The 24,731-nt window shown below is 35.6% G+C and overlaps 2 protein-coding genes across 5 annotated transcripts; one reads left to right on the plus strand and one right to left on the minus strand.

Moving 5' to 3' along the window:
* The first annotated feature begins 8 nt into the window (after positions 1-8).
* On the plus strand, positions 9-12,282 carry LOC132543210 (pre-mRNA-processing factor 39-like). 4 transcript variants are annotated; one of them, XM_060206685.1, is made up of 15 exons: positions 9-63; positions 464-642; positions 1,452-1,577; positions 3,478-3,593; positions 4,120-4,278; positions 4,732-4,924; positions 5,217-5,327; positions 5,770-5,934; positions 6,135-6,261; positions 6,673-6,881; positions 7,490-7,549; positions 7,899-8,083; positions 9,447-9,539; positions 9,763-9,883; positions 10,419-12,282. In XM_060206685.1, the coding sequence occupies exons 1-15, from the start codon at positions 39-41 to the stop codon at positions 10,497-10,499; spliced, it is 1,950 nt and encodes a 649-aa protein (XP_060062668.1). In that variant the 5' UTR covers positions 9-38; the 3' UTR covers positions 10,500-12,282. The 4 variants fall into 4 exon arrangements, with proteins under 4 accessions (XP_060062668.1, XP_060062672.1, XP_060062669.1 ...); XM_060206689.1 differs by lacking the exons at positions 9-63; positions 464-642 and adding an exon at positions 3,119-3,356 and having other exon boundaries at positions 1,489-1,577; XM_060206686.1 differs by lacking the exons at positions 9-63; positions 464-642 and adding an exon at positions 3,235-3,313 and having other exon boundaries at positions 1,498-1,577.
* Positions 12,283-12,567: 285 nt separating this feature from the next.
* On the minus strand, positions 12,568-24,260 carry LOC132543216 (uncharacterized). Its single transcript, XM_060206697.1, has 7 exons — positions 23,886-24,260; positions 23,295-23,390; positions 22,561-22,713; positions 18,965-19,104; positions 17,918-18,065; positions 13,502-13,631; positions 12,568-13,104 (listed from the first exon to the last, which is right to left on the minus strand). The coding sequence occupies exons 1-7, from the start codon at positions 24,198-24,200 to the stop codon at positions 13,007-13,009; spliced, it is 1,080 nt and encodes a 359-aa protein (XP_060062680.1). The 5' UTR covers positions 24,201-24,260; the 3' UTR covers positions 12,568-13,006.
* Positions 24,261-24,731: the final 471 nt, after the last annotated feature.

Below are 24,731 nucleotides of genomic sequence, written 5' to 3' on the forward strand. Positions count from 1 at the left end.
TTGAAATATTGATGTGACAAAGTTGGAAGTAGGACGAAATGGCAGACGTGAAAGACAATCAAGGTAATCCTATTGTAATCTTATCGTTGGAAATATACATCAAACGCTCTTTTTATTTTCCCAGTGTCATATTTTCATGCCAGATAGTAATTTTCTCACATGCATTAATTATATGCGTTTATTTTCTTCTAATCAGCAGTCTGGAAAGGGTAGCGTTATGGAACCTCTTGTTAAACATTGGGCATAGATTATATTAAAAGTTTTCTCGTTGTATTCGTTTTGACAAGATAAAAGGACTGCTCCTTAAGGTAATATACATAATTCCATCAAATATAAGAAATGCCATTTCGTTTTGAGTTTGTTTATGCAATGCAAAACTGATGTTTTTACACGTAGCATGACCTGTTTTGACGAATTCTGATAAATGTTTGTGCATTTAACAACTCGGTTTTCATTATGACAGAAGTTACAGACAAACAGGAAACTGAAGAAGATGCTCCAAATGCAGAAGAACCTGCCAAAGAGACGCCTGTCGAAGTTGCTGCCATGAACACTGAGCTTGAAAAATACTGGAAAGCTGTGAGGGACAATTCATCAGATTTCACAGGATGGACTTACCTTCTTCAATATGTAGAACAAGAGGTGGATACAGTTTTTTTCAGAAATAAACTTGTATATATTAATTTACATTTCAAGTCATGTGAATTCTGAGAATTTTCATTTTATTTTCAGAAAAGTTTAAGAAATTTCATGATCGAAATGGAAATCAATTTGATATCCTTTTTAACAAGAGATTAATTCATTCAGCAAAATGGTAGAAACATGCTAAAAGATCAGGGAGGGGTAATAAAAAATACCCTGTTCCCATTGCTACTACAGTTTTAACTAACAACCCATTGGTCTGGTTTGACTGATGAGAAATTTCCCAAATTCTTTATCAAACCAAGAAGTTGCAAAACAGCAGTAACAAAAACATGCACAATATAACTAGTAAATATGATCAGAAAATGTTATCTCATGACATGTCTTCCAATACTTGTTTTTGTAATATTTAGAAAGTAAACACTTTGATAATGGAGTTCAAAACATTTGTGCCATACAAAATATGTGTGTGTAATAAATACTTTGTTTGGTATAAATAGTGATTGTTTACACATCTATCAGCTCTTGTTCAAGCACTGTATTTTTGAAAAGAATCAATTATTTATTAATTGATTACAACATAACAAAAATGTTATATACAATAAGAAATGTAACATTAGGTCAGAAGAGCTATTGTTGTCAAAAATTACTTGTATAGATAATGTATTATTTATTTAGAAAATTGTTGCAGCCGTACTTATAAATCAAATTCATGTTTAAGGTTAGCTGAGCAGGTTCTCTAATATTGTGCTGCAATCAGCTAGTTGTGGAATAAAATGAAAAGCAAAATTGTACTTTTATCATTTCAGAATCAAATTGAGGCAGCAAGAGAGGCATATGATGCATTTTTTGATCACTATCCGTACTGTTATGGGTATTGGAAAAAGTATGCGGACATGGAAAAGAGACATGGTAATGTCGAAAAAGCAACAGAGGTACAGTTCAATGTTTCAGTTGTAAAACATTTCAATGGAAAAGATCACTGTAAATCACTTTTGTTGTGCAAGATTTTTCACTTCAATTATTTATGAGATGTGAAAGATAATTTCATTTACTTTGGAAATGTTCCATTAACCATATAAGCAACATATTGATTGGTGCTCTTTTTCGTGATTTCATAGTCTTGAATTCAAGGCACACTTGCCACAAGGAAGTGATTTTCAGTTTTCTTTAAGCACTGAAATAGACCAATTTTTCTATTTAAAAAAATATTAATGAGGTGCAAGGACTCTCTCAGTACTATATTGTAATCTATTTTTATTGTTTGAAGTAAAGGGAAACTGCATTTATCTCTCTGTCTGTGGAAATTGCTCTGGTGAAAAGAACAAAGCCATGTGGATAAGCCTTCTTTGGCTAAACATATATTTAACCTTTTTTCATTTTGTTTTGTTTTATTTTTTTTATCATTTTGAAATAAATACAGAAATGATTTTTAAAAAAGACTGATCAGAGAAACAGGACTGTTTTCAAAACAGAAGCTGGTCATATTCCAGATCCCTGTTTATTGAGTGTGTGACAGTTTTGAAATTTTATTGCCTTGTGTTTTCTAATTTCCATTTCATGCAATCTAATGACCCAGCAGCTGGGTTGGAATGAATTATGTTTTAATCTTAAGTTTGACAAGGAGGTGTAAAATTATTATGAAAATCAAATGTGATTATGATTTTTCACTGTCTGGATTATCAAAACGTGAAAAAAATCTGCTTTCATGTGTGGCGTGTTCAGGAACCAGTGTTCATATTTTGTATCCTCAAATTTTGAAAATTTGTGAATGACTGCTTGTCATGGAGTAAGTATATTGGATACAGAGTCATTTGCCATGCATGTGATACCAGCCAAATGAAGCTTGAAATATATATATTTTATAGAATACTTTAAGATGGGGCCATGTTGGGAAAGTGGTCTTCTTTCTATTTTAAGTTGTATATATCATGACTCATCAACATTATAGAGTAAATGATGGTTCATATTTTAGTTACATTTGTTCCTGATATTAACAGGTAAGACCATCTCTTTATTTACAGCCAAGTCATGTGACCTCTCAGCAGAGTTCTAATATATATTGATTGATACGGCCATTGTAAAACTGATGGAATGTAGGATGTATTCATATACAGCTTGTATATCATTGTTGGTGCTTAACTGATGTGCATAACTTTTTTTCATAAACAATTTTGGAGATTTGGAGGAAAATTACATCTTGTCATTTTGATATCTTGTCTTCTAGCACTTGTTCAAATACATCTTTTACACTTCTGTAAATTCAGATTTTAAAAATAAACAGAAAAAAATATTACCTTTTCAAAAAATATTTTGCTATGAAATGATTGATTAGGTATATTTACAACAGAGATATAAGTGATTGACTTCATGATTGTATTCAAAGGGTCAGAAACTGAAGGCAAGGTATTAAAATCAAGATTGTTTGGGCTATAAAAGGAAACCTTTGTCAGTGATAAAATGTTTTTCTTTGCAGAAATTGAGTAACCTTGACTTTGTCTCTAATGTCTAAGCTGATGGGAAATGATTGCTTAAATTTTCCCAAATGTTCTTGGCCCTTTGTTCATGAGGGATCTTACAATCTCTTCCTAGTTGCTCATCCCAAGCTAGGAACCCAAGACATCACCTAGAAGGGGACACATGGTCAGCACAGCAGAAGAGAAACACAAAAGTTTGTACATCGCGTTGACTTGCACAGGAATTTTTTTCCGATGGTAATGCCGCGAATCACTGTTGGTCTTGTATATTTGATGTTGAATGTGATGCCGGATTAGATTTGGATTTAAAACAAGGGGAGTAATCATGTACTAATTTTCCACCCTTTTTCCTCGGCAGGTGTTTGACAAAGGTGTTGAAGCAATCCCACTGAGTATAGAATTGTGGCTACATTATATCAACTTTTACATAGGAGAATACACCAGCACAGAACAGGGTGAATCTGACATTAGGAAGTGAGTTCCAATTGAAACAAGTTTAAATTAAATTTAGTTGTAAGAAGTGAAGTAAGTCAAGTGTTACATCGGCGTTAACTTCCACCACAAATTTCGAAAGTTTACAGTTTAATCTGTTTTTCAGAAATGCAAATAATTTGGTTACATTCAAAACTAAAATAGAGTTTTGAATAACTATGTCGGATTTCTAATTTAAAAAAAAAAAACATAAAAATTTTAATGGAATTTTAGAATTCAGAAGAACCCCTTCAAAAAATATCAAATTGACTTTTGTCACCTCTTCATGAATAGTGTTACTGAATACGTTAAACAGATTTTTTTGCCACTGTAAATTTTTTTAAAAGTCAAAGTGGGACAGAATTAGAAATTTGGATCTGTTTAATGTAAGAGATCATGATGGTATATGCTAACAAAGTCTGTGTTTTTCTTTTAAGAATTTCATTGCCTTTTTAAGTACAGGTGGTAAATAGTAAGAAAAGAAAGACCTATTTTTCAGCCTGTTTTCATTAATATTTGTCCATTCTAGGTTATATGAGAGAGCCATACAAGCAGCAGGCCATGACTTTCGGTCAGACAAGCTGTGGGATTCGTACATTTCCTGGGAGAAGGATCTAGAGCGTGTGACAAAGCTGTACATGCGATTACTGGCTATACCCACACAACTCTACAGTCATCACTTTGACAAGTAGGTTCTCCTGGCTACAACCTCTCTTCTATGATAAACAGTTTCTACAATCTTCTTTGCAACCAATGATTTCTTTTATGTAGTAGAATTATCAGGGAATAATAAAATCTCTCTTGTTGATATAATGATGACAGTGAAATTTCAACCTGAGGAGAGTATATAGTTAACGCTTTGTCCAGACTACCTATTCTTAGAGGGGAAATCTTTGAAAATGATAGAAAAAATACAGTGCATGTTAGTAGAACTTTCTATAATCCATAGGCTCATACTGCTCAATTGTATTTGATTTTTATCATTCTTTTTCACAACAGTGTTCGAAACATTTGGATTGATAAAGAGACTATTTTGAAGATCTGCATTTGATGTGAACACCAAAAGAATGGGACGGAAAAAATGCATTCCACTTGAATCAGAGATCATTTTACATAATATATTCTTTACTTCACATTCCAGCTTCAAACAGCATATTTACATGCATAATCCTAAAGAAATTTTGAGCCTTGATGACTTCCTGAAGCTCCGACAAGATGTTGTTGCCAAGTCTGCATCCCCTGATGAGGAAGATGAAGATAATATATCTCCTGGAGATGTAGCCCCTCCTGGGGAAGAGGATGTGCCCCCGGGTATGGAGACGGTAGGAGGAAAGGTAAAAATATTCTAAAGTAACAAGCTATACTATCTCTTCAATGATAGTTGTACAGTTGTAGCCTTAATTGTAGTAAAAATCTTTTTTGTCCTGCCTTTTTTCTTTTGTTTAAACTTAAGGCATCTGTTAATACTTTCATTGGATGCCTCCTAGCAATGAAGATCATTCTTTTGTCTAAAGTTTTCATGATTTGTCTATAGCCTTGAAAATTTCACAAGTTACTACTGCAACAACAGAAACAATGTTGAATGAAGCAACACTATCAAATATATTATGTTTTAATTTTCATTAGGGAGATGAAGCAGAAATCAACAAGATAAAGGAGAGAATCATACAGATTCAAGAGGAAACATTCAAGAAGACGGAAGAAGAAGTCAGCAAGCGCTGGAATTATGAGGAAGCAGTAAGTGTTAAGGGGAAAATCTTAATAGTCCTTCTTGGTGTTGGTACTCTTACAAAGATAGCAAACCTAAACTCTACAGACAGGTATATAATCCATACTGTTGGGAAAAGTAGTAATAAGTTGTTAGTCCAAACATTTGTTTTTAAATTCTTTAGATCATCACAATTATCACTGAACTGGAGAAATTTTCTCTCTACCTAAAGTAAGTAAATGAATGATAATCATTCTAAAAAGGGGAGGTGGGGGGTTGTTAATTGAAAAAAAGTCAAAAGTCATTCTTTACAAATTTATTGTAGTAAAGTGTAAAATATTTGTTTTCAGGATTCTTGGTTTTATTTTCTAAACACTACCATCTGTAATTGGAACATTTTATTGTGTATTTTATATATTACTACAGAAATCATAATATGTGATGTGATGCAACATTTATGTTTATTTGCAGATAAAAAGACCATACTTCCATGTAAAACCATTAGAGCGTTCTCAGTTGAAAAACTGGAGGGAGTATTTGGATTATGAAATGCAGAATGGGGATTACAAGAGGGTTGTGACATTATTTGAACGTTGCATGATTGCAAGTGCTCTCTACGAAGATTTCTGGATGAAGGTATTCAAAAGTTTTCTTTAGCCCCCTATCATCAGAATTGTTAAGATCACCCTTAAACAATAGAGTTTCATATTTGCAACACAATATTATTATATCAAGTTCTACACATGATCAAATTTTGGGAGGCATTGAAGCAGGGCATTTATATCTTAAAGAGATTTTCTGGATATTTACTAAAATAAATACAAATATTTCCCTAGTATGCGAAGTACATGGAGGACCATGGAGCAAATGGTGTGCGCAATGTCTACACAAGAGCCTGTAAAATACACCTACCAAAGAAGCCTTACATCCACCTTGCTTGGGCAGCATTTGAAGAGCGACAAGGTAAGCAGTCTAGGAATAAATATGTGTATAAATTAAATGACAGCCTTCAGGATCATATTAGAAGGATACATATGGTATTGTTTATGACTATCCAGAAAGGGGATAACTTTTTGAAGATTTTTCATATATATAGGGGTAATACCTGTATGAAGACCCATCAGAAAAGTATTTAGAGGGAGATTTATCACATACATATTTATATATATGAGATTTTCTTTTTTTACCTGCAGAGAAATATCCATTATTGTTGATTTTTTCTGCTTTACTTGCAGGGATGTGTCCATTATTGTTGAATTTTTCGTGTTAACCTGCAGAGAAGTGTCCTTAATTTAATGATGTAGATGTATCAACAGCACTCGGTCTGATAATATTTACTAACATAACATAGGTTTTATCTTTCACTTAATATAGAAAACCACTCTGCTGCCTGGGAGATTCTAGCTAATCTAGACAAAGCTGTGCCTGGCCTAGTGATGGTTTCTATGAGAAGGATCAGTCTAGAGAGGAGAACTGGAAGTAAGGAAGATGCTGAGGCTCTGTTCCGTGAATACATAGAGAATGCTTCACAGCCAGAAATAGGCTCCTACTTCTCAATAAAGTATGCTCGTTATCTCTTCAAGGTAAGAATTTTTAAAGTGCCTTTCTTAAAAACAAATGTTAATTATATGCAGAACATGGAGAAAATTTTCAGACTTTGAATATCTCATACAGTAGCACCTCTCAAAATTTGTTACATAAGGTTTTATCCCATGGCTAAAATCTGTAATTTCTGAAGTAGGTATGATTTCTTTTAGACTTCAGTACCCATGACAAATCAGACTTGTTTCAAATTGTTAATGTTCCGAATTGTATGTATAAACTTGATTAATATGTTGATATGCATGGTAACGTTGGTTACATGTTAACAATGCAGAGTATGTTGATAATACAATATGTTGTACCTGCAACTGATAGGGGATAAACAATAGCCCTACTTAAGGGATAAACAATAGCCCTACTTGTATATATATATCTTGGGGACCAAACCATAAATTTCTCAAAAATGTTTGGAATTAACTTGTTAAGATTTACGAAAAACTAGATAGGAAATAGTTTGTCATGATGTTTGAGTCTTCACTTTGTCAGTAATATTGTCTTATATTTACTAGAGCTTTTGTTTTGTTGAACTTGGGTTACAACAATATCTAATATTTAAACTTATTGACATGAAAACTATCTGTTAAATCAGATTTGTGGAGAGCGAGAACAAGCCAGGAAAGTACTATCTGATGCCCTAGAGAAAGACAAGGTAAGTTTACAAGAAACATTGAATTACTTGTCAGCACAAATTTTTATTTATTTTTGATAACAAATATATGAGTGGTTTATAGCAGTATGTGACAACCTGTGAGGGTAGTGAATGTATGGAAAGAGTGATATAGTGAGGATATCAGTTCCTGAGTATTGGATGTGGTTTAATTGTAGGGATTGGTCAGAGTACCTCTCTATAGAAACACAAACGTGTATAAATTGTTGGTTTCAAAAATTCTTAAGTAATTTTATCCATAATAATTACATTCATTTTTTCTCTGATGGAAAGTGTTCATTTTGAAATTGTGATAAAAATTGTAAATTCAACTGGATGTTTTGCTATACAGGGTAACCTAAAGTTGTACCTCCAACTTATTGATCTGGAGTACCAGAGCTATCCAGTTGAGGAGGAGAAGATCACAGAAGTGTTTTCTATGATCCTAGAGTGTGAAAATTTTCCCTTAGAAACCAAAGTTAAGATGTCACAGAGGAAGCTAGAGTTCCTGGAAGATTTTGGAGGAACCATTTCAAAGTAAATATTAATTGTTATCTACACAAAAAAGGGTCACTTGTTCAACCATTTGGGCTTTCTTTATTGCTGTTTTCCACCTTCAATGGGACCCCAAGCATCCTTCTATCTGAGATATATATGTCTATATATATATATGTAAATAAAAATGATTTTTGACAAAAGAAGAAAGACGTTACATTTTGCACTAGCGTTTTCACTGTATTAGATCTTCAGGTGCATAGTAACTGTACATAATGGTGTGGCGTCAGCCAAAAAATTTGAAAAAATATCTAGCACGTGCATCATTTTCATCAGAAACAAAGTTACCGGAAGTCAATACTTGTCGAGAAAAGAGATGTGGAACGTGTCAACATATCATAACAGGGAATTCCTTACAATTAAAAAGTGGAAAGAAGTGGGAAGTTAAAAGCAGTATGAACTGTAAATCAAAAAACGTGATTTACTTAATCCTTTGTCCAAAATGTGGAAGTTTCTATATAGGACAAACAGAAAACCTCCACAAACGCGTAACATTACATCGCAAACAAATATCCCACGAAAGATACAGACATCTACCAATCAGCCGACACGTAGCAGGATGCAACGACGGCTTTTTCCAAATCTTCCCCCGTATACTTTTTCATCTGAAACCAATCAAATACAAAGAGAAGCCAAGGAGTCAGAAATTATAAACATTTTAAAACCAGACTTGAATATTAATGTTTAACCGCATTGTAAAGTTTGCAAAATATAATTATGCCCCTTTTATATTATGATGTCATCAACAGAATACATGTTGTGACGCCACACCATTATGTACAGTTATTATGCACCTGAAGATCTAATACAGTGAAAGCGCTAGTGCAAAATGTAACGTCTTTCTTCTTTTGTCAAAAATCATTTTTATTTATAATTTACTCGCATCTCGTCAAATCAAGTTTTTTCTATATATATCTATATATATATAGAATAGTAATATAGACAGTATGGTCCAATATTGATAGTGGATCTTAACCAACAAATCTTTGAATGTGTATTACTGGGATAGATATATGATATGTCTTCTTATGCAAGTTTATATTGTTGACAACCAGCTATAGAAGAAAGAATATACTGTTTAGAAACCTGGAATTGCTCCTCTTCACTATATTTTAGTAAGCTTATATTACTTTACAGCTTGAGGATGTTCCCTCTTCAATGTCACATCATCTGATATCAGACCTGAACAGCTGTACTTATTTAAACACTGTAAAACCCTTTACAATGTAATATTGATAGATAGTTAGAGTTTATGATTATTCACATACACATGATTCCTGATGAATTAAAATTTTAATTGAAGTCACTTATTTCAATATTTATATAAACCACTTGTTGATTTCAGATTAAAGGAAGCCTATGATGAACACCAGAAACTAATGAAAGATTTACATGCTGAGCGCAAAAAGAGGCCACTTGAGCAGTCAGGTCATTCACAGTCAGTATTCTAATTTTTCACTGAATATCATCCAATCATATTTCATATACATCAACCGTATAGAGAAAATATTGACAACAAACATTTGAATCTAAAGGACACACTATGTGAGTATGTATCTGCTAAGAGTGATTTTGAATATATCAAATAAGCTGAAACATTTGTTTCTTGAGTGATGTATACACAGTCTAATTCCACCTTTATTTTGTAATTCACGTTTCAGTGAAGAGCCAGCAGAGAAGAGAAGTAAGAATGAGACGGTGCAGAACGGTGCTGGTGACATGAGCGTGCCACCTCCGGACAGCGGTCACGCAAACTACCCCTATCACTGGGGGGGATATCAGGTATACAGGGGGAGACAACTATGTAATTTGTTAGTCTGGGAAGAATTCTTCGTCTCTTCATGTATATAAAATCGGAAAAAATGTAAAATTGTGTTTATCACTTTTAGAAATCTTCAAAACACACAAAAAAATGTAATGTATGTTATTTCACCTATAACAGATCAGCACGGTTATCAATACATTTATTTTCTAATGATAAGTTTTTGAAATCTGGAAATGATGGATTCCATTTTCTTAAATTTACACAATTGAGTTGTACAAAGAAGAAGAGAAGAATATGATTCTGAAAGCACATCTTTGGCTTCAGCTCAATTAACACTGAAAACTTAATCTTGTGAAACTACAATTTTGTAAGGGCAGAGAGAGGAAGCTGACATACATGTTGAGTTTATATTGGGTGAAAGACTTAAATTTGATGTTAATATAAGCGAGTGCTGCCCCTTGCGATATATTTCAGATTTTAAAAGACTGGAGAGATAGAAGGTAAAACTTTCTTCATGAGAATTCCACTTGAGAATGTTATTTTGTGTTTCAGAACTCTGGATACAATTACGGCCCTCAGTGGGGAGGACACTATGGTGCTGGTTATCATCATGGATATCACCACCAGTCCTGACAAACAGCACTACAAACATACAGCTAGCCCGACAAGGGCATTCATAACTCTAGTAGTCCATACAAACTTTAGTTACTGAGGGAAAATTTAATGTGAAGAAGAAAATGGACTTGGATGATTTAGTGTAATTTGTGGCAAACGGAAAGTGTTAGGAAAGTAATGCTACAAAACTGAAGGTCGTTGAGGTTGTTTAATCATGCAAATGTATGGAGACGATGCAATATTCCGGTGAACTTCTGAAATTTGTTATCTAGTACTGATTGAAGGGATTAACTTAGAGGATGAATTATTTCAATTCTTTTGTTATGATGACAGATAGGAATTTCTACAGAACTCTTGGATTGTACACACTATTTGTGTGGGGTATTATCTTCTATATTGTCGCCCACAGTTGCCAAATTTGTCCTTGGTTGACAGAGTGCTGTTTACATAAATCAGGTGATTTTTCTTAATATGAACATAGTTATCACCCTTTGTTCATAGTCATTTAACAGTGCCCCTATTTTTTCACCAAAAGGAGGAAACAACTGAACTGTAATATCTTTGAATGTTTTGAATTATCACTTACAGTACCACATACTGGCATTGGACTAATGAGTTGCCCTAATCCTATATACAGAACACCACCAATGTCATCTGACAGTACCTTTTGTAATGAAGAAAAATATTATGTAAGCATTGCTAACAAATCCTAATAATTGCTAATTAATCCTTGATCAATTATCTGAATCTGCTCAACATATATCTTTAGGTTATGATTATCACAGATGCATTCTATAGTTGGAAAATCATAATTTCTCACCGTTTCTTGCATATATATTGCTCAATTGTGCCTAGTTTTGTAAAAACAATGAAGTGGCACAATCAATTTATGTAATAAAGTATTATCAGACATAAGATCATCAAAATCAATTTGTGCCATTTAGTTTGCCAATGTAGCTTATTTTTTTATTCTTTTTTTTTTTTCATCTTGCACTTAACATTTGAGACTTTATGTTTACAATACAAAGGAGTCTTTATGTATTCAGAACAAGATTTCTTTTTGCATCCCCGTCCTAAAATGTTAATGTACAAGACTTGTCTTCACCCATAATTAAACTACAGTCAGAGGTATTGAATTTTTTTATGCTCTTTACTATCATTTGACTGTTCATGCTACCTTTCATCCATTGTCAGATGTCTTTCCTTTAATATCAAATATATCAATTACTCTTGTGGAGTATTGACCTTTTGTAAATACAACTTAAATCAGAAGAAAAATGTTATGTAGAGTAGGTAAAACAATATTATGAGAAATAGACTTTAAATACTGCAATGCAATAGATGTTTGATAAAAAATATATCAGCAGCAGTTATATATTGTTTACATCTCACATCAAACAGATATCAACAGATGAAGGTAAAGTATTAAGTATTTACAAGCTGGGAATGCTTCCAAATCTCATTATCTTCATAGCCATGCTAAACAGTACTTTTTCAAGAAAAGTGTAAGAGATGAAAACTTGGTGAAAGAAAGACATTCTTAAGTGCAGGGCATCCAACTACAGTATTGATTACGTCCGTAAATATTGATGGCTTAGTTTTATATTGATCCAGGATAATGAATTACTGGTCCATGATTAAGATATCTCGTCAGTCTTTAATGAAATTAGTTTTCGTGTGTATGGTTTGGGGATCAGAATTTATAATGTTACGTTGTACAAGTACAACAATTTGTTGATGTTACTGAAAGAGTTGGATTTTGATTATTGTACTAAATATTGAATAAATTCAACTAATTTAATGTAATTGTCGAGTTTTCAATATTGCTCAGCATTTACTGGAAAATCATTTGTTTTTGTTGGTTTGAAAAAAATTATTTTAGCATATACCTGATTTCTTAGACATATAGAGGTTCAATAAATATATTTGTACCAAGTTCTAATAGTTTGTGGACATGTCAGGGAATCAATGAAAATTAATCGCCCACTGAAATAAATGATTTTACTGTACGGTCGGTTTCTCCACCAAAGAATCTGAGTAGGCAATACTTCGGCAGTGAACAAGGATTTGAACAACAGAAAAATGCTGACAGAAAATTTTTGCTTTATTATACTTCTATATAACTAACTTTATTACACAAACTATTTGGATTACTACTACATGCATCTATCTTGGTTTCCTTAAAAGCAAGTTACTGTAGAATTTTTATTGACAGAAGTTTAAGACAGTAATGATATAAAATGTGTCTGACTTTATTATCAGAAATACATACAACTAGAACATCAGAGGCGAGAACTTGCAGACAATTTCTTCAAAGTGATATTTTGATATTACAAAAATAAAATCAAAAATCTTATCTTCTCGCCAAGAAATTTCATTGACAACTAGTACATCTCACAATGAACCACGTTTTCCTCCTTATTTTTAAATCTTCTGCAGTAGATGTGACTTTATCATTGGTAAGATCTTCACGGATGGTGTTAGGTAAATCAATCCTTTCACTCAATCTAGTAATGTCCTTTGATTTAATCATAAATTCCCGATATTGCTACTGAGATGTTTTCTTCATCCCCGTACGGTAGATAAAGGACGTCATACAGAACATCTGTCATTGTCACGGAAACTGAAACAGAGAAAATATAAGTACACAAGGTTCATAAGACCAGAAGATAGACTAATTATTTGGACTTTACCTAGAAATCATTCAATAGAAGAGAGCTCTAGACTTAACAGCATGATCCCTACAAATCTCATATCATGACACAATGCCAGTCTGATAATCATTTTGTGAATTTGTTTTGATATTTACGTACTATATTGAACCAGCAATATCCTGTAGTCAATCTATTTATATGTCTCTCTTAGTTTTGTAAACTAATAACTTGGCATTGTTCCACTTGCTGCATTTGTATTGGAGAAAAAAATCTAAGACTCAAGGTCTTATTCCAGAGTAATCAAGGAATTTGTAAAACCTCTATGGGCCTGACCTTTTGAAGTTTCATTAAATTTTGTACACATACGTATCTGTCCCTCGGCGACAACTGCTGTTAGTGATTTACACTGCGTCTCACACAACTTGTCAGGTACGATGTGTACCTCCACTTCACCCTTCAGTTGGATCAGAATCAGTAGCTGCTTGTGGATAGGTATCTGTTAAGGAAGGTCAAAGGTCATGATATATTCATAGGTACATAGTGTAGAACACTTGACACTCCTCATTGAGACATTGTATAGTAATAGGACGAATGAAGGAGACAACATCCTGTACCCAACCAACAAACCAAGGTGTAACAGGCCCGATCACAAAGGTCTGCACCATACAATGTACATGTATACAACAAACCAAGGTATAACAGGCCTGATCACAAAGGTCAGCACCAGACAATGTACATGTTTACAACAAACCACAGTATAACAGGCCTGATCACAAAGGTCTGCACCAGACAATGTACATGTTTACAACAAACCAAGGTATAACAGGCCTGATCACAAAGGTCTGCACCAGACAATGTACATGTTTACAACAAACCAAGGTATAACAGGCCTGATCACAAAGGTCTGCACCAGACAATGTACATGTTTACAACAAACCACAGTATAACAGGTCTGATCACAAAGGTCTGCACCGGACAATGTACAAGTTTACAACAAACCAAGGTATAACAGGCCTGATCACTCTGCACCAGACAATGTACATGTTTACAACAAACCAAGTTATAACAGGCCTGATCACAAAGGTCTGCACCAGACAATGTACATGTTTACAACAAACCAAGGTATAACAGGCCTGATCACTCTGCACCAGACAATGTACATGTTTACAACAAACCAAGGTATAACAGGCCTGATCACAAAGGTTTGCACCAGACAATGTACATGTTTACAACAAACCAAGGTATAACAGGCCTGATCACAAAGGTCTGCACCAGACAATGTACATGTTTACAACAAACCAAGGTATAACAGGCCTGATCACTCTGCACCAGACAATGTACATGTTTACAACAAACCACAGTATAACAGGTCTGATCACTCTGCACCAGACAATGTACATGTTTACAACAAACCAAGGTATAACAGGCCTGATCACTCTGCACCAGACAATGTACATGTTTACAACAAACCAAGGTATAACAGGCCTGATCACAAAGGTCTGCACCAGACAATGTACATGTTTACAACAAACCAAGGTATAACAGGCCTGATCACTCTGCACCAGACAATGTACATGTTTACAACAAACCAAGGTATAACAGGCCTGATCACAAAGGTCTGCACCAGACAATGTACATGTTTACAACAAACCAAGGTATAACAGGCCTGATCACTCTGCACCAGACAATGTACATGTTTACAACAAACCAAGTTATAACAGGCCTGATCACTCTGCACCAGACAATGTACATGTTTACAACAAACCAAGGTATAACAGGCCTGATCACAAAGGTCTGCACCAGACAATGTACATGTTTACAACAAACCAAGGTATAACAGGCCTGATCACTCTGCACCAGACAATGTACATGTTTACAACAAACCAAGGTATAACAGGCCTGATCACAAAGGTCTGCACCAGACAATGTACATGTTTACAACAAACCAAGGTATAACAGGCCTGATCACAAAGGTCTGCACCAGACAATGTACATGTTTACAACAAACCAAGGTATAACAGGCCTGATCACTCTGCACCAGACAATGTACATGTTTACAACAAACCACAGTATAACAGGTCTGATCACTCTGCACCAGACAATGTACATGTTTACAACAAACCACAGTATAACAGGCCTGATCACTCTGCACCAGACAATGTACATGTTTACAACAAACCAAGGTATAACAGGCCTGATCACAAAGGTCTGCACCAGACAATGTACATGTTTACAACAAACCAAGGTATAACAGGCCTGATCACTCTGCACCAGACAATGTACATGTTTACAACAAACCAAGGTATAACAGGCCTGATCACAAAGGTCTGCAACAGACAATGTACATGTTTACAACAAACCAAGGTATAACAGGCCTGATCACAAAGGTCTGCACCAGACAATGTACATGTTTACAACAAACCAAGGTATAACAGGCCTGATCACTCTGCACCAGACAATGTACATGTTTACAACAAACCAAGGTATAACAGGCCTGATCACTCTGCACCAGACAATGTACATGTTTACAACAAACCAAGGTATAACAGGTCTGCACTAGACAATGTACATGTTTACAACAAACCACAGTATAACAGGTCTGATCACTCTGCACCAGACAATGTACATGTTTACAACAAACCACAGTATAACAGGTCTGATCACTCTGCACCAGACAATGTACATGTTTACAACAAACCACAGTATAACAGGTCTGATCACTCTGCACCAGACAATGTACATGTTTACAACAAACCAAGGTATAACAGGCCTGATCACTCTGCACCAGACAATGTACATGTTTACAACAAACCACAGTATAACAGGTCTGATCACTCTGCACCAGACAATGTACATGTTTACAACAAACCAAGGTATAACAGGCCTGATCACTCTGCACCAGACAATGTACATGTTTACAACAAACCAAGGTATAACAGGTCTGCACTAGACAATGTACATGTTTACAACAAACCACAGTATAACAGGTCTGCACTAGACAATGTACATGTTTACAACAAACCAAGTTATAACAGGCCTGATCACAAAGGTCTGCACCAGACAATGTACATGTTTACAACAAACCAAGGTATAACAGGCCTGATCACTCTGCACCAGACAATGTACATGTTTACAACAAACCAAGTTATAACAGGCCTGATCACAAAGGTCTGCACCAGACAATGTACATGTTTACAACAAACCAAGGTATAACAGGCCTGATCACTCTGCACCAGACAATGTACATGTTTACAACAAACCAAGGTATAACAGGCCTGATCACAAAGGTCTGCACCAGACAATGTACATGTTTACAACAAACCACAGTATAACAGGTCTGATCACAAAGGTCTGCACCAGACAATGTACATGTTTACAACAAACCAAGGTATAACAGGCCTGATCACAAAGGTCTGCACCAGACAATGTACATGTTTACAACCAATTTTGAGAAGGACAGAATATAGTTAAAATAAAACCTAAAATTACATGATAGATGATTTACAAATCACCTGAAGATAAGTACAAAAGTTTACTTGCATTTTCTGGAATACAAGTCTATGATCAGACATGTTTCAAAAACAGGCCCAAAGAATCTAATCTTAATTAAATACAGTTTTCCAGACTGCTCAGAGCACAGAAGCTCATTTCTATTGATAAGTTTTATATAATATTCCAGGCCAGCATCAGAGATAATCTACTACAGAAATGAGGCCCTGTCTTTTACCATTTATCTAACATGCATTAGTCAAACCTCCATTAATTCATAACTCATACATATCTCTATATTAGATTCTTAATAATATCTCAATTAGTTCCTTAAAATCTCCATTAGTCTCTTAACAATATCACTGTAAGGCTTAGGCTTATTACTGGATAAATACAGTAATTGATTTTCTATTCTGGACGATGATTCTGGCATAAAATATTTAGAGATTACTATATGACAATTTTGATATCACATCCCCTTCCAGCTCGAAAGTCCTGATATCAGTCAAGGGCTTTTTATATTTTTTTTCTCTTGAACTCATTCAACTCAAAAATTCTTGCTGCAAATTCTTTTGAAATTGTTGTTTACATTTACAGATGACAGCTGTAGTTTTATCACCAATAGAGGAAACCAATCTGGAAATGGCACTGTGCGGAAATTTGAGTGGGATTAATTTTTCCTAAGAAAAAAAGAATGCATTATTTCCTCCATGCCTACAATATTTATGTTCAAATCAGGCAGTGATAAGAGGAAGCAGCAAAATATGAAAAATCTGAAAGGGTGAGTGGCATCACTTTCTAAGGGAGAGTGGCATCACTTTCTAAGGGAGAGTGGCATCACTTTCTAAGGGGGTGTGTTATCACTTTAGGGGATGTGTTATCACTTTAGGGGGTGTGTTATCACTTCAGGGGATGTGTTATCACTTTAGGGGGTGTGTTATCACTTTAGGGGATGTGTTATCACTTCAGGGGATGTGTTATCACTTTAGGGGGTGTGTTATCACTTTAGGAGATGTGTTATCACTTTAGGGGGTGAGTTATCACTTCAGGGGGTGTGTTATCACATTAGGGTGTGTGTTATCACTTCAGGGGTTTTGATATCACTTCAGGGGGTGTGTTATCACTTTCAAGGGGGTGTATTATCACTTTGGGGGGGTGTGTCAACACTTTCAAGGGGGTGAGATATTACTTCAGGGGTTTTGATATCACCTAGGCTGATATCAACTTGTGGAAATTTCAGACTTATCACGCATACGAAAATGGTGTCATCAGTAGTAAACATAGTATAAATACCAGTACTGGTTGAGCCTCTGATTTTGGTTTCCCACGGGACATCAACAGCCAGTTACTTGTATCAACTTCTACCATCTGAGGCATAAAGTACGGTCGACGGTAGAACTCTGATCGGAACATCTTTCCTGCTTTCGGCTGACAATTCTCCCTACAAAACATGCAGATCTATCAGTTGATCACCCTCCCTTCAAAATGTTAATAATACTTAATATTCTATCAGCAGATGAAAGTGTTCGAGGGATCTTACTCTGGAAGGAAAACAAGGTCGGCCAGTGACCCCAATACCGTTCATGCCTGCTTGGGGAATCAAACCCCAGACATCTAGGTAAAAGCCAAGCGTGTTACTACTGCACCACCAAATAACCTGTTCAATATTCCACCAGTTGTTAACCTCCCTTCAACAAATGTAAATTTTGCCACACTGCACCACCAAATAACCTGTTCAATATTCCACCAGTTGTCAACCTCCCTTCAACAAATGTAAATGTTCCTTTCAGCAAGTGATCATATCTCATGTGTAATGTTGATACTCACTTTTTCTCTTGGTCACACACTAACATATGTTTATTTGATGCCACTTCAGCATTCAGAATGTGGAGAAGCCAAGTGGTGTTTCCCTTGGTGAATATGGTGTACAGATATTTAACAGGAACATGTCTGATGAGAGCCTAATGAGAACAATCTACAATTATCTACACTTCACCACTAAAAGCAATGGGTTCCACAATGTAAAATTTCAATATTTCCAGAAGTTCTAGGAGTCCCATCCTAGTTCTATGTATACAGGACTCTGGACTTGTATGTAGATCTATCTTGGAGACGATAAGTACTAGGAACAGTGTTAGATGTGTGGTTCATATGTTTTGAAAGTTTTAGAAAAATATTTCACCATTACAGAAGTATAACTAAAGCTTGGCATGCTAGAAAATCCTAGGACATAAAAAACTCTGCAGATCAATGAATGTTTATGTTCTATTTTCCTTCCTATCAGATGTAAGAAATGGAAATTAAATGACAGAAAATCTGTGATATAGCCAGCACACTCACCACTGCAGAAAGAATTTCTGGTTTCTCATCTCGTCGAGCACTTTTCTGTGGATAGGATGATATTTGTCTTTCTTGACTGTGATACTGCTCGTCATGTTACACACAGAGTGTTGAGCCATAACCTTGTTCTCTTCATACAGCTACAAACAGAACACATCTCTCATTAAAGTTTTGAAAAATGCTTTGCTGTGGTGAAGGTTCTTGCAAACTGGAATGTATTGTAAGGTATTGTAGAGAAGTGGAAATTACAATAGTATTTTACATATCACTGGTTGTCTTAATAATCATAAACGTGGTCTTTCTGTCTTGCTCACAAACAATGGGCAAGAATCTGGTTCCTGGATAGAAGTGATTGATTTGGAGTCCTGGAGTAGATGTCTTACTGAAATATCCCTTATTCTTATATTATGTTATTTTTTAATTGTTGATTATTTCATGTACTTATTCAAATGAATACTTTTTCAAACATTCTGGTGATGTTGTAATACTGAAAGAAAATCAATTTCTTTGTTTAAAATAAATTGGAATATGTTACATCTATGATATATTAAGTATTTAGTTCTCAAAAAAAAAAAGCTCTGTTTTTCTCAAAGTTTACATATAAATACTGAACTGTCATTGAAAAAAACAACATAATTTGTTAATCCTAAGGAAATCATTGTTCATATGTAATCACCCTGCAAACTATAAGGTATCCATACCTAGATGACAAATCCAATACACCACTACAAAGATGAAGCAAGGTGTTGCCCCCCCACCCACCCACCCCCTCCCCTCCCCACTTTTCTGGATTGTTCTTAGGTAACTTGAGCCCCTGCATCTATCCAGATCTGCTATACACAGAGTCCTACATTAAGATCACTTATGCTGCACCTCAACCATGTCTACCACCACCAATATAGTATGTATTACAAGCTTTTTCTTCAACAAGTGTCAACAAAAACATCACACAATTAACGCACAGTCCGCTACTTCAGATCAGTCAGACGCCTACAATTCAGTTTTAATGATACACATACCTGTACCCAGTTCCACACTTCAGATCAGTCAGACGCCTACAGATTCAGTTTTAATGATACACATACCTGTACCCAGTTCCACACTTCAGATCAGCCAGACGCCTACAGATTCAGTTTTAATGATACACATACCTGCACCCAGTTCCACAATTCAGATCAGTCAGATGCCTACAGATTCAGTTTTAATGATACACATACCTGTACCCAGTTCCACAATTCAGATCAGTCAGACGCCTACAGATTCAGTTTTAATGATACACATACCTGTACCCAGTTCCACAATTCAGATCAGTCAGACGCCCACAGATTCAGTTTTAATGATACACATACCTGTACCCAGTTCCACAATTCAGATCAGTCAGACGCCTACAGATTCAGTTTTAATGATACACATACCTGTACCCAGTTCCACAATTCAGATCAGTCAGACGCCTACAGATTCAGTTTTAATGATACACATACCTGTACCCAGTTCCACAATTCAGATCAGTCAGACACCTACAGATTCAGTTTTAATGATACACATACCTGTACCCAGTCCCACACTTCAGATCAGTCAGACGCCTACAGATTCAGTTTTAATGATACACATACCTGTACCCACTGTCCCACACTTCAGATCAGTCAGACACCTACAGATTCAGTTTTAATGATACATGTACCTGTACCCACAGTCCCACAATTCAGATCAGTCAGACACCTACAGATTCAGTTTTAATGATACACATACCTGCACCCAGTTCCACAATTCAGATCAGTCAGATGCCTACAGATTCAGTTTTAATGATACACATACCTGCACCCAGTTCCACAATTCAGATCAGTCAGATGCCTACAGATTCAGTTTTAATGATACACATACCTGTACCCAGTTCCACAATTCAGATCAGTCAGACGCCTACAGATTCAGTTTTAATGATACACATACCTGTACCCAGTTCCACAATTCAGATCAGCCAGACGCCCACAGATTCAGTTTTAATGATACACATACCTGTACCCAGTTCCACAATTCAGATCAGTCAGACGCCCACAGATTCAGTTTTAATGATACACATACCTGTACCCAGTTCCACAATTCAGATCAGTCAGACGCCTACAGATTCAGTTTTAATGATACACATACCTGTACCCAGTTCCACAATTCAGATCAGTCAGACACCTACAGATTCAGTTTTAATGATACACATACCTGTACCGAGTCCCACACTTCAGATCAGTCAGACGCCTACAGATTCAGTTTTAATGATACACATACCTGTACCCACTGTCCCACACTTCAGATCAGTCAGACACCTACAGATTCAGTTTTAATGATACATGTACCTGTACCCACAGTCCCACCAGATCAGTCAGACACCTACAGATTCAGTTTTAATGATACACATACCTGCACCCAGTTCCACAATTCAGATCAGTCAGATGCCTACAGATTCAGTTTTAATGATACACATACCTGCACCCAGTTCCACAATTCAGATCAGTCAGATGCCTACAGATTCAGTTTTAATGATACACATACCTGTACCCAGTTCCACAATTCAGATCAGTCAGACGCCTACAGATTCAGTTTTAATGATACACATACCTGTACCCAGTTCCACAATTCAGATCAGCCAGACGCCCACAGATTCAGTTTTAATGATACACATACCTGTACCCAGTTCCACAATTCAGATCAGTCAGACGCCCACAGATTCAGTTTTAATGATACACATACCTGTACCCAGTTCCACAATTCAGATCAGTCAGACGCCTACAGATTCAGTTTTAATGATACACATACCTGTACCCAGTTCCACAATTCAGATCAGTCAGACACCTACAGATTCAGTTTTAATGATACACATACCTGTACCGAGTCCCACACTTCAGATCAGTCAGACGCCTACAGATTCAGTTTTAATGATACACATACCTGTACCCACTGTCCCACACTTCAGATCAGTCAGACACCTACAGATTCAGTTTTAATGATACATGTACCTGTACCCACAGTCCCACAATTCAGATCAGCCAGATGCCTACAGATTCAGTTTTGATAATACATATTACCTTTAGTTACAAGGTATAACAACAACACCTAACCATGTCAACTTATTCATGTAACACTTGAAAACAAACTTTCTCAAAACACGTCACAAAACACCAATAATATGGTGGATATATAAATAGACGATATCCTTTTCAGTTCTCAAGAAAAAACCTAACCTCCTTCACTCTTGTATTAAACCACCATGACACTATTAAACTGACTCCTGAGATTAGTGATACAGAAGTTACTTTCTTTTCCCCTACCGTTTTCATACAAATGGTCTCTCAATAAAGGTTGCCAAGGTTGCAGGAATCACATCATCACTTGATGAGGACAACAATAAACTAAGAGCAGACTTGTTTGCAAGAAAGTATCATAGGAAACAACAGAAGTATTGTTATTGCCCTGACAAAGCCCTCCCCATGCAAATCTGCTGGCAAATATAAATATACATTAGTTTAAAGGTAAATAAAACAAGTGAATTGTTTAGGCTAGGATGTGTTGTGATTGCATCGCCTTGCTTCCATTTTCCTGAGACTTACTTCCTTGATTTTAGCGATGGTTATGTTGTTTTCCGGCCAGCCTTTCAATCCATCCTCTACAATCACTGGGACATCTTTCTTAAGATAAACCTCTCCGAAGTAGACGGAGTCCAGATTACTTGCTCTCTCTATAGCCTCAATAGCCACACAGGACTATGACATCAAACAAAAATATTTCAATTGGCCATAAAGAAAAAAAGCTAATGTTTTCAATTTTGAATGACAATATTATTTTATCATTCAGATATGGAAACCACAGAAAAGCTATATCAATTCTCAACAAGGACATACTCTGGTTCACTGACCAATTCTCACAAATGTTTCTAGAAATTTTTGTTAACTTACTTATGACTTGCCAATTCTATCTATAAATTTTCAACATCAAGTTTATCTCTTTCTTGACAAATCCAAGCACAGAAATATTGTGATCTCATGAACGAAATATGAATTAGCAGCTGATGACAAGAATTGGTCAGCAATCATTGCAACTACCAGTATTACACAACCAGGCTAATGTGGATTATCATGTTGGCCCCAGGTTTTCTATCTAAACATCTATAGTCGTAGATGCCTTAGATTTTCTTCACTGATAGAGAAAATTTTCATTTATTTTTAACAACTCTCTTTAATTTCAAGTCTCAATATTTAATAATCCTCATTTCAACTGACAGGCATGTGTACAAAGTAATAAAACATTATCAGAGATGACCCATATAGTTTATCCCTGTACATACTTTGCAATCATCCTCCTTCAAGTCATCTGTATACAATGGATTGTTGATGAGACAATTCCAGTCAAACATGGCTGACCAATTCCAATAAGGAAGAATCTGTTTAATAAACAGATATATAATACATGTATCACAAAACCAATTCATTTACAATAGGAACAATCCTAGTAACATCAGAATCCTGGTAAAAAATCTCTCTATTAATTCATAATCACGAGGCTTAGGAGAAATTCAGTATTGAATTGTAAACAAATTAATAAATAAATCACGACCAAATGTATGACCAGATTCATTAATTGATACCAGTTGTTTGTGTTTCTCAAGAAGCTGAAGACACACATGACCCTGTTTCTTCTTTCACTGTGTCAGACATTTAATATTTACTGCTATGGTTACCATGTTGTAGATCTCCCGCATTACCTTCATCAAGGGAACTGCCGTATATGATGCAGTTACTACAATTTTAAAAGGGGCCCATACAAAATGACCATTGCTTTTCTCGGGGAATGGTTACACCTAGAAAACAAACAAATGTAATTTACATTCATTTTTAGCATACAGTACAACAGTACAGTAAATTTAATATCTACTAACTTTTATGTACGCCAGTCGCCCTGTGGAAACCACTAGTCTGTACGCTGGATCGATATAGAGCAGAGCTGAGAATACGGCCACTGCTGCTGCCATCAGAATCAGATGACACCTCAATTTCTTCCGCTTGGCTGCTCTTATGGGCCTGAAAAATGGCTCGGCACATCGTGCGATGTGTTGTTGGCTGTAGCCAGATTCTGTACAAAACCGGTGTAGCAGCCGAATTTCCTTATCCAAGTAAGCCAGCTTGTCCTCCAGAGACATGTCACCTCCAACACTGGCGTCGTCGTCCACAGGCTTTTTAGTGATAGCGGCCATACCACAGGAAAGACGAATTCACAATCAAACAGCAAGTTACACTTCCCTAAAAAAGACAACTGTGATCGATGAGGATGAAGTGGAAGTAGAGCCAGCGCCTTCTAGTGGCTAATATATTGGTGCAATGAAGAAAGATAACTCCTTTAGACTGTCCATTAAACGATCTCAAAACGATCTGGTTATACCAGTGAACATATTAAAGTAGAAATTACTTTAACTTTAAGTGAGCTGAAAAACATCTCATGTCCAACATTAAGGAAGGTGTTTTTATTTTCATAACCTAAACCAAATCTATAAGAAAATCAATAGACAAAAACAATTATCTTGTTGACCTGAGAAATTGTCACAGGTGTATCCCGACGTGTTTATATCAATGTCTGGTTAAGAATTGCATTCATCAGGACAGACCTACTTCATCAATATACTCCGTAGATCTGTCTCCTTTACGACCGAGTATAGGGACTTTTTCAATTTTCCTTAAAGCCGAGTTGTCATGGAGTGCAATATTATTTGACAAAATTATTTATCTTT

This window comes from Ylistrum balloti, unplaced genomic scaffold (genome assembly GCF_031769215.1).
Source record: "Ylistrum balloti isolate Yb309-2 unplaced genomic scaffold, AGI_CSIRO_Ybal_v1 Utg369744, whole genome shotgun sequence".
Taxonomy (NCBI): Eukaryota; Metazoa; Mollusca; class Bivalvia; order Pectinida; family Pectinidae; genus Ylistrum; species Ylistrum balloti.

Bases quoted from the DNA above. Each gene is read 5' to 3' on its own strand.
- LOC132543216 (XM_060206697.1), bottom strand. From the start codon at position 24,200: ATGGCCGCTATCACTAAAAAGCCTGTGGACGACGACGCCAGTGTTGGA. The intron at 23,391-23,885 runs GTTAGTAGATAT...TTTATTAAACAG, and splicing joins GGCGACTGGCGTACATAAAA to ATTCTTCCTTATTGGAATTG. The intron at 13,105-13,501 runs GTATGTGTACAA...TCTCTGTTTCAG, and splicing joins TGTCGCCGAGGGACAGATAC to TTTCCGTGACAATGACAGAT.
- LOC132543210 (XM_060206685.1), top strand. From the start codon at position 39: ATGGCAGACGTGAAAGACAATCAAG. The intron at 3,594-4,119 runs GTGAGTTCCAAT...TGTCCATTCTAG, and splicing joins GGTGAATCTGACATTAGGAA to GTTATATGAGAGAGCCATAC. The intron at 9,540-9,762 runs GTCAGTATTCTA...TTCACGTTTCAG, and splicing joins GAGCAGTCAGGTCATTCACA to TGAAGAGCCAGCAGAGAAGA.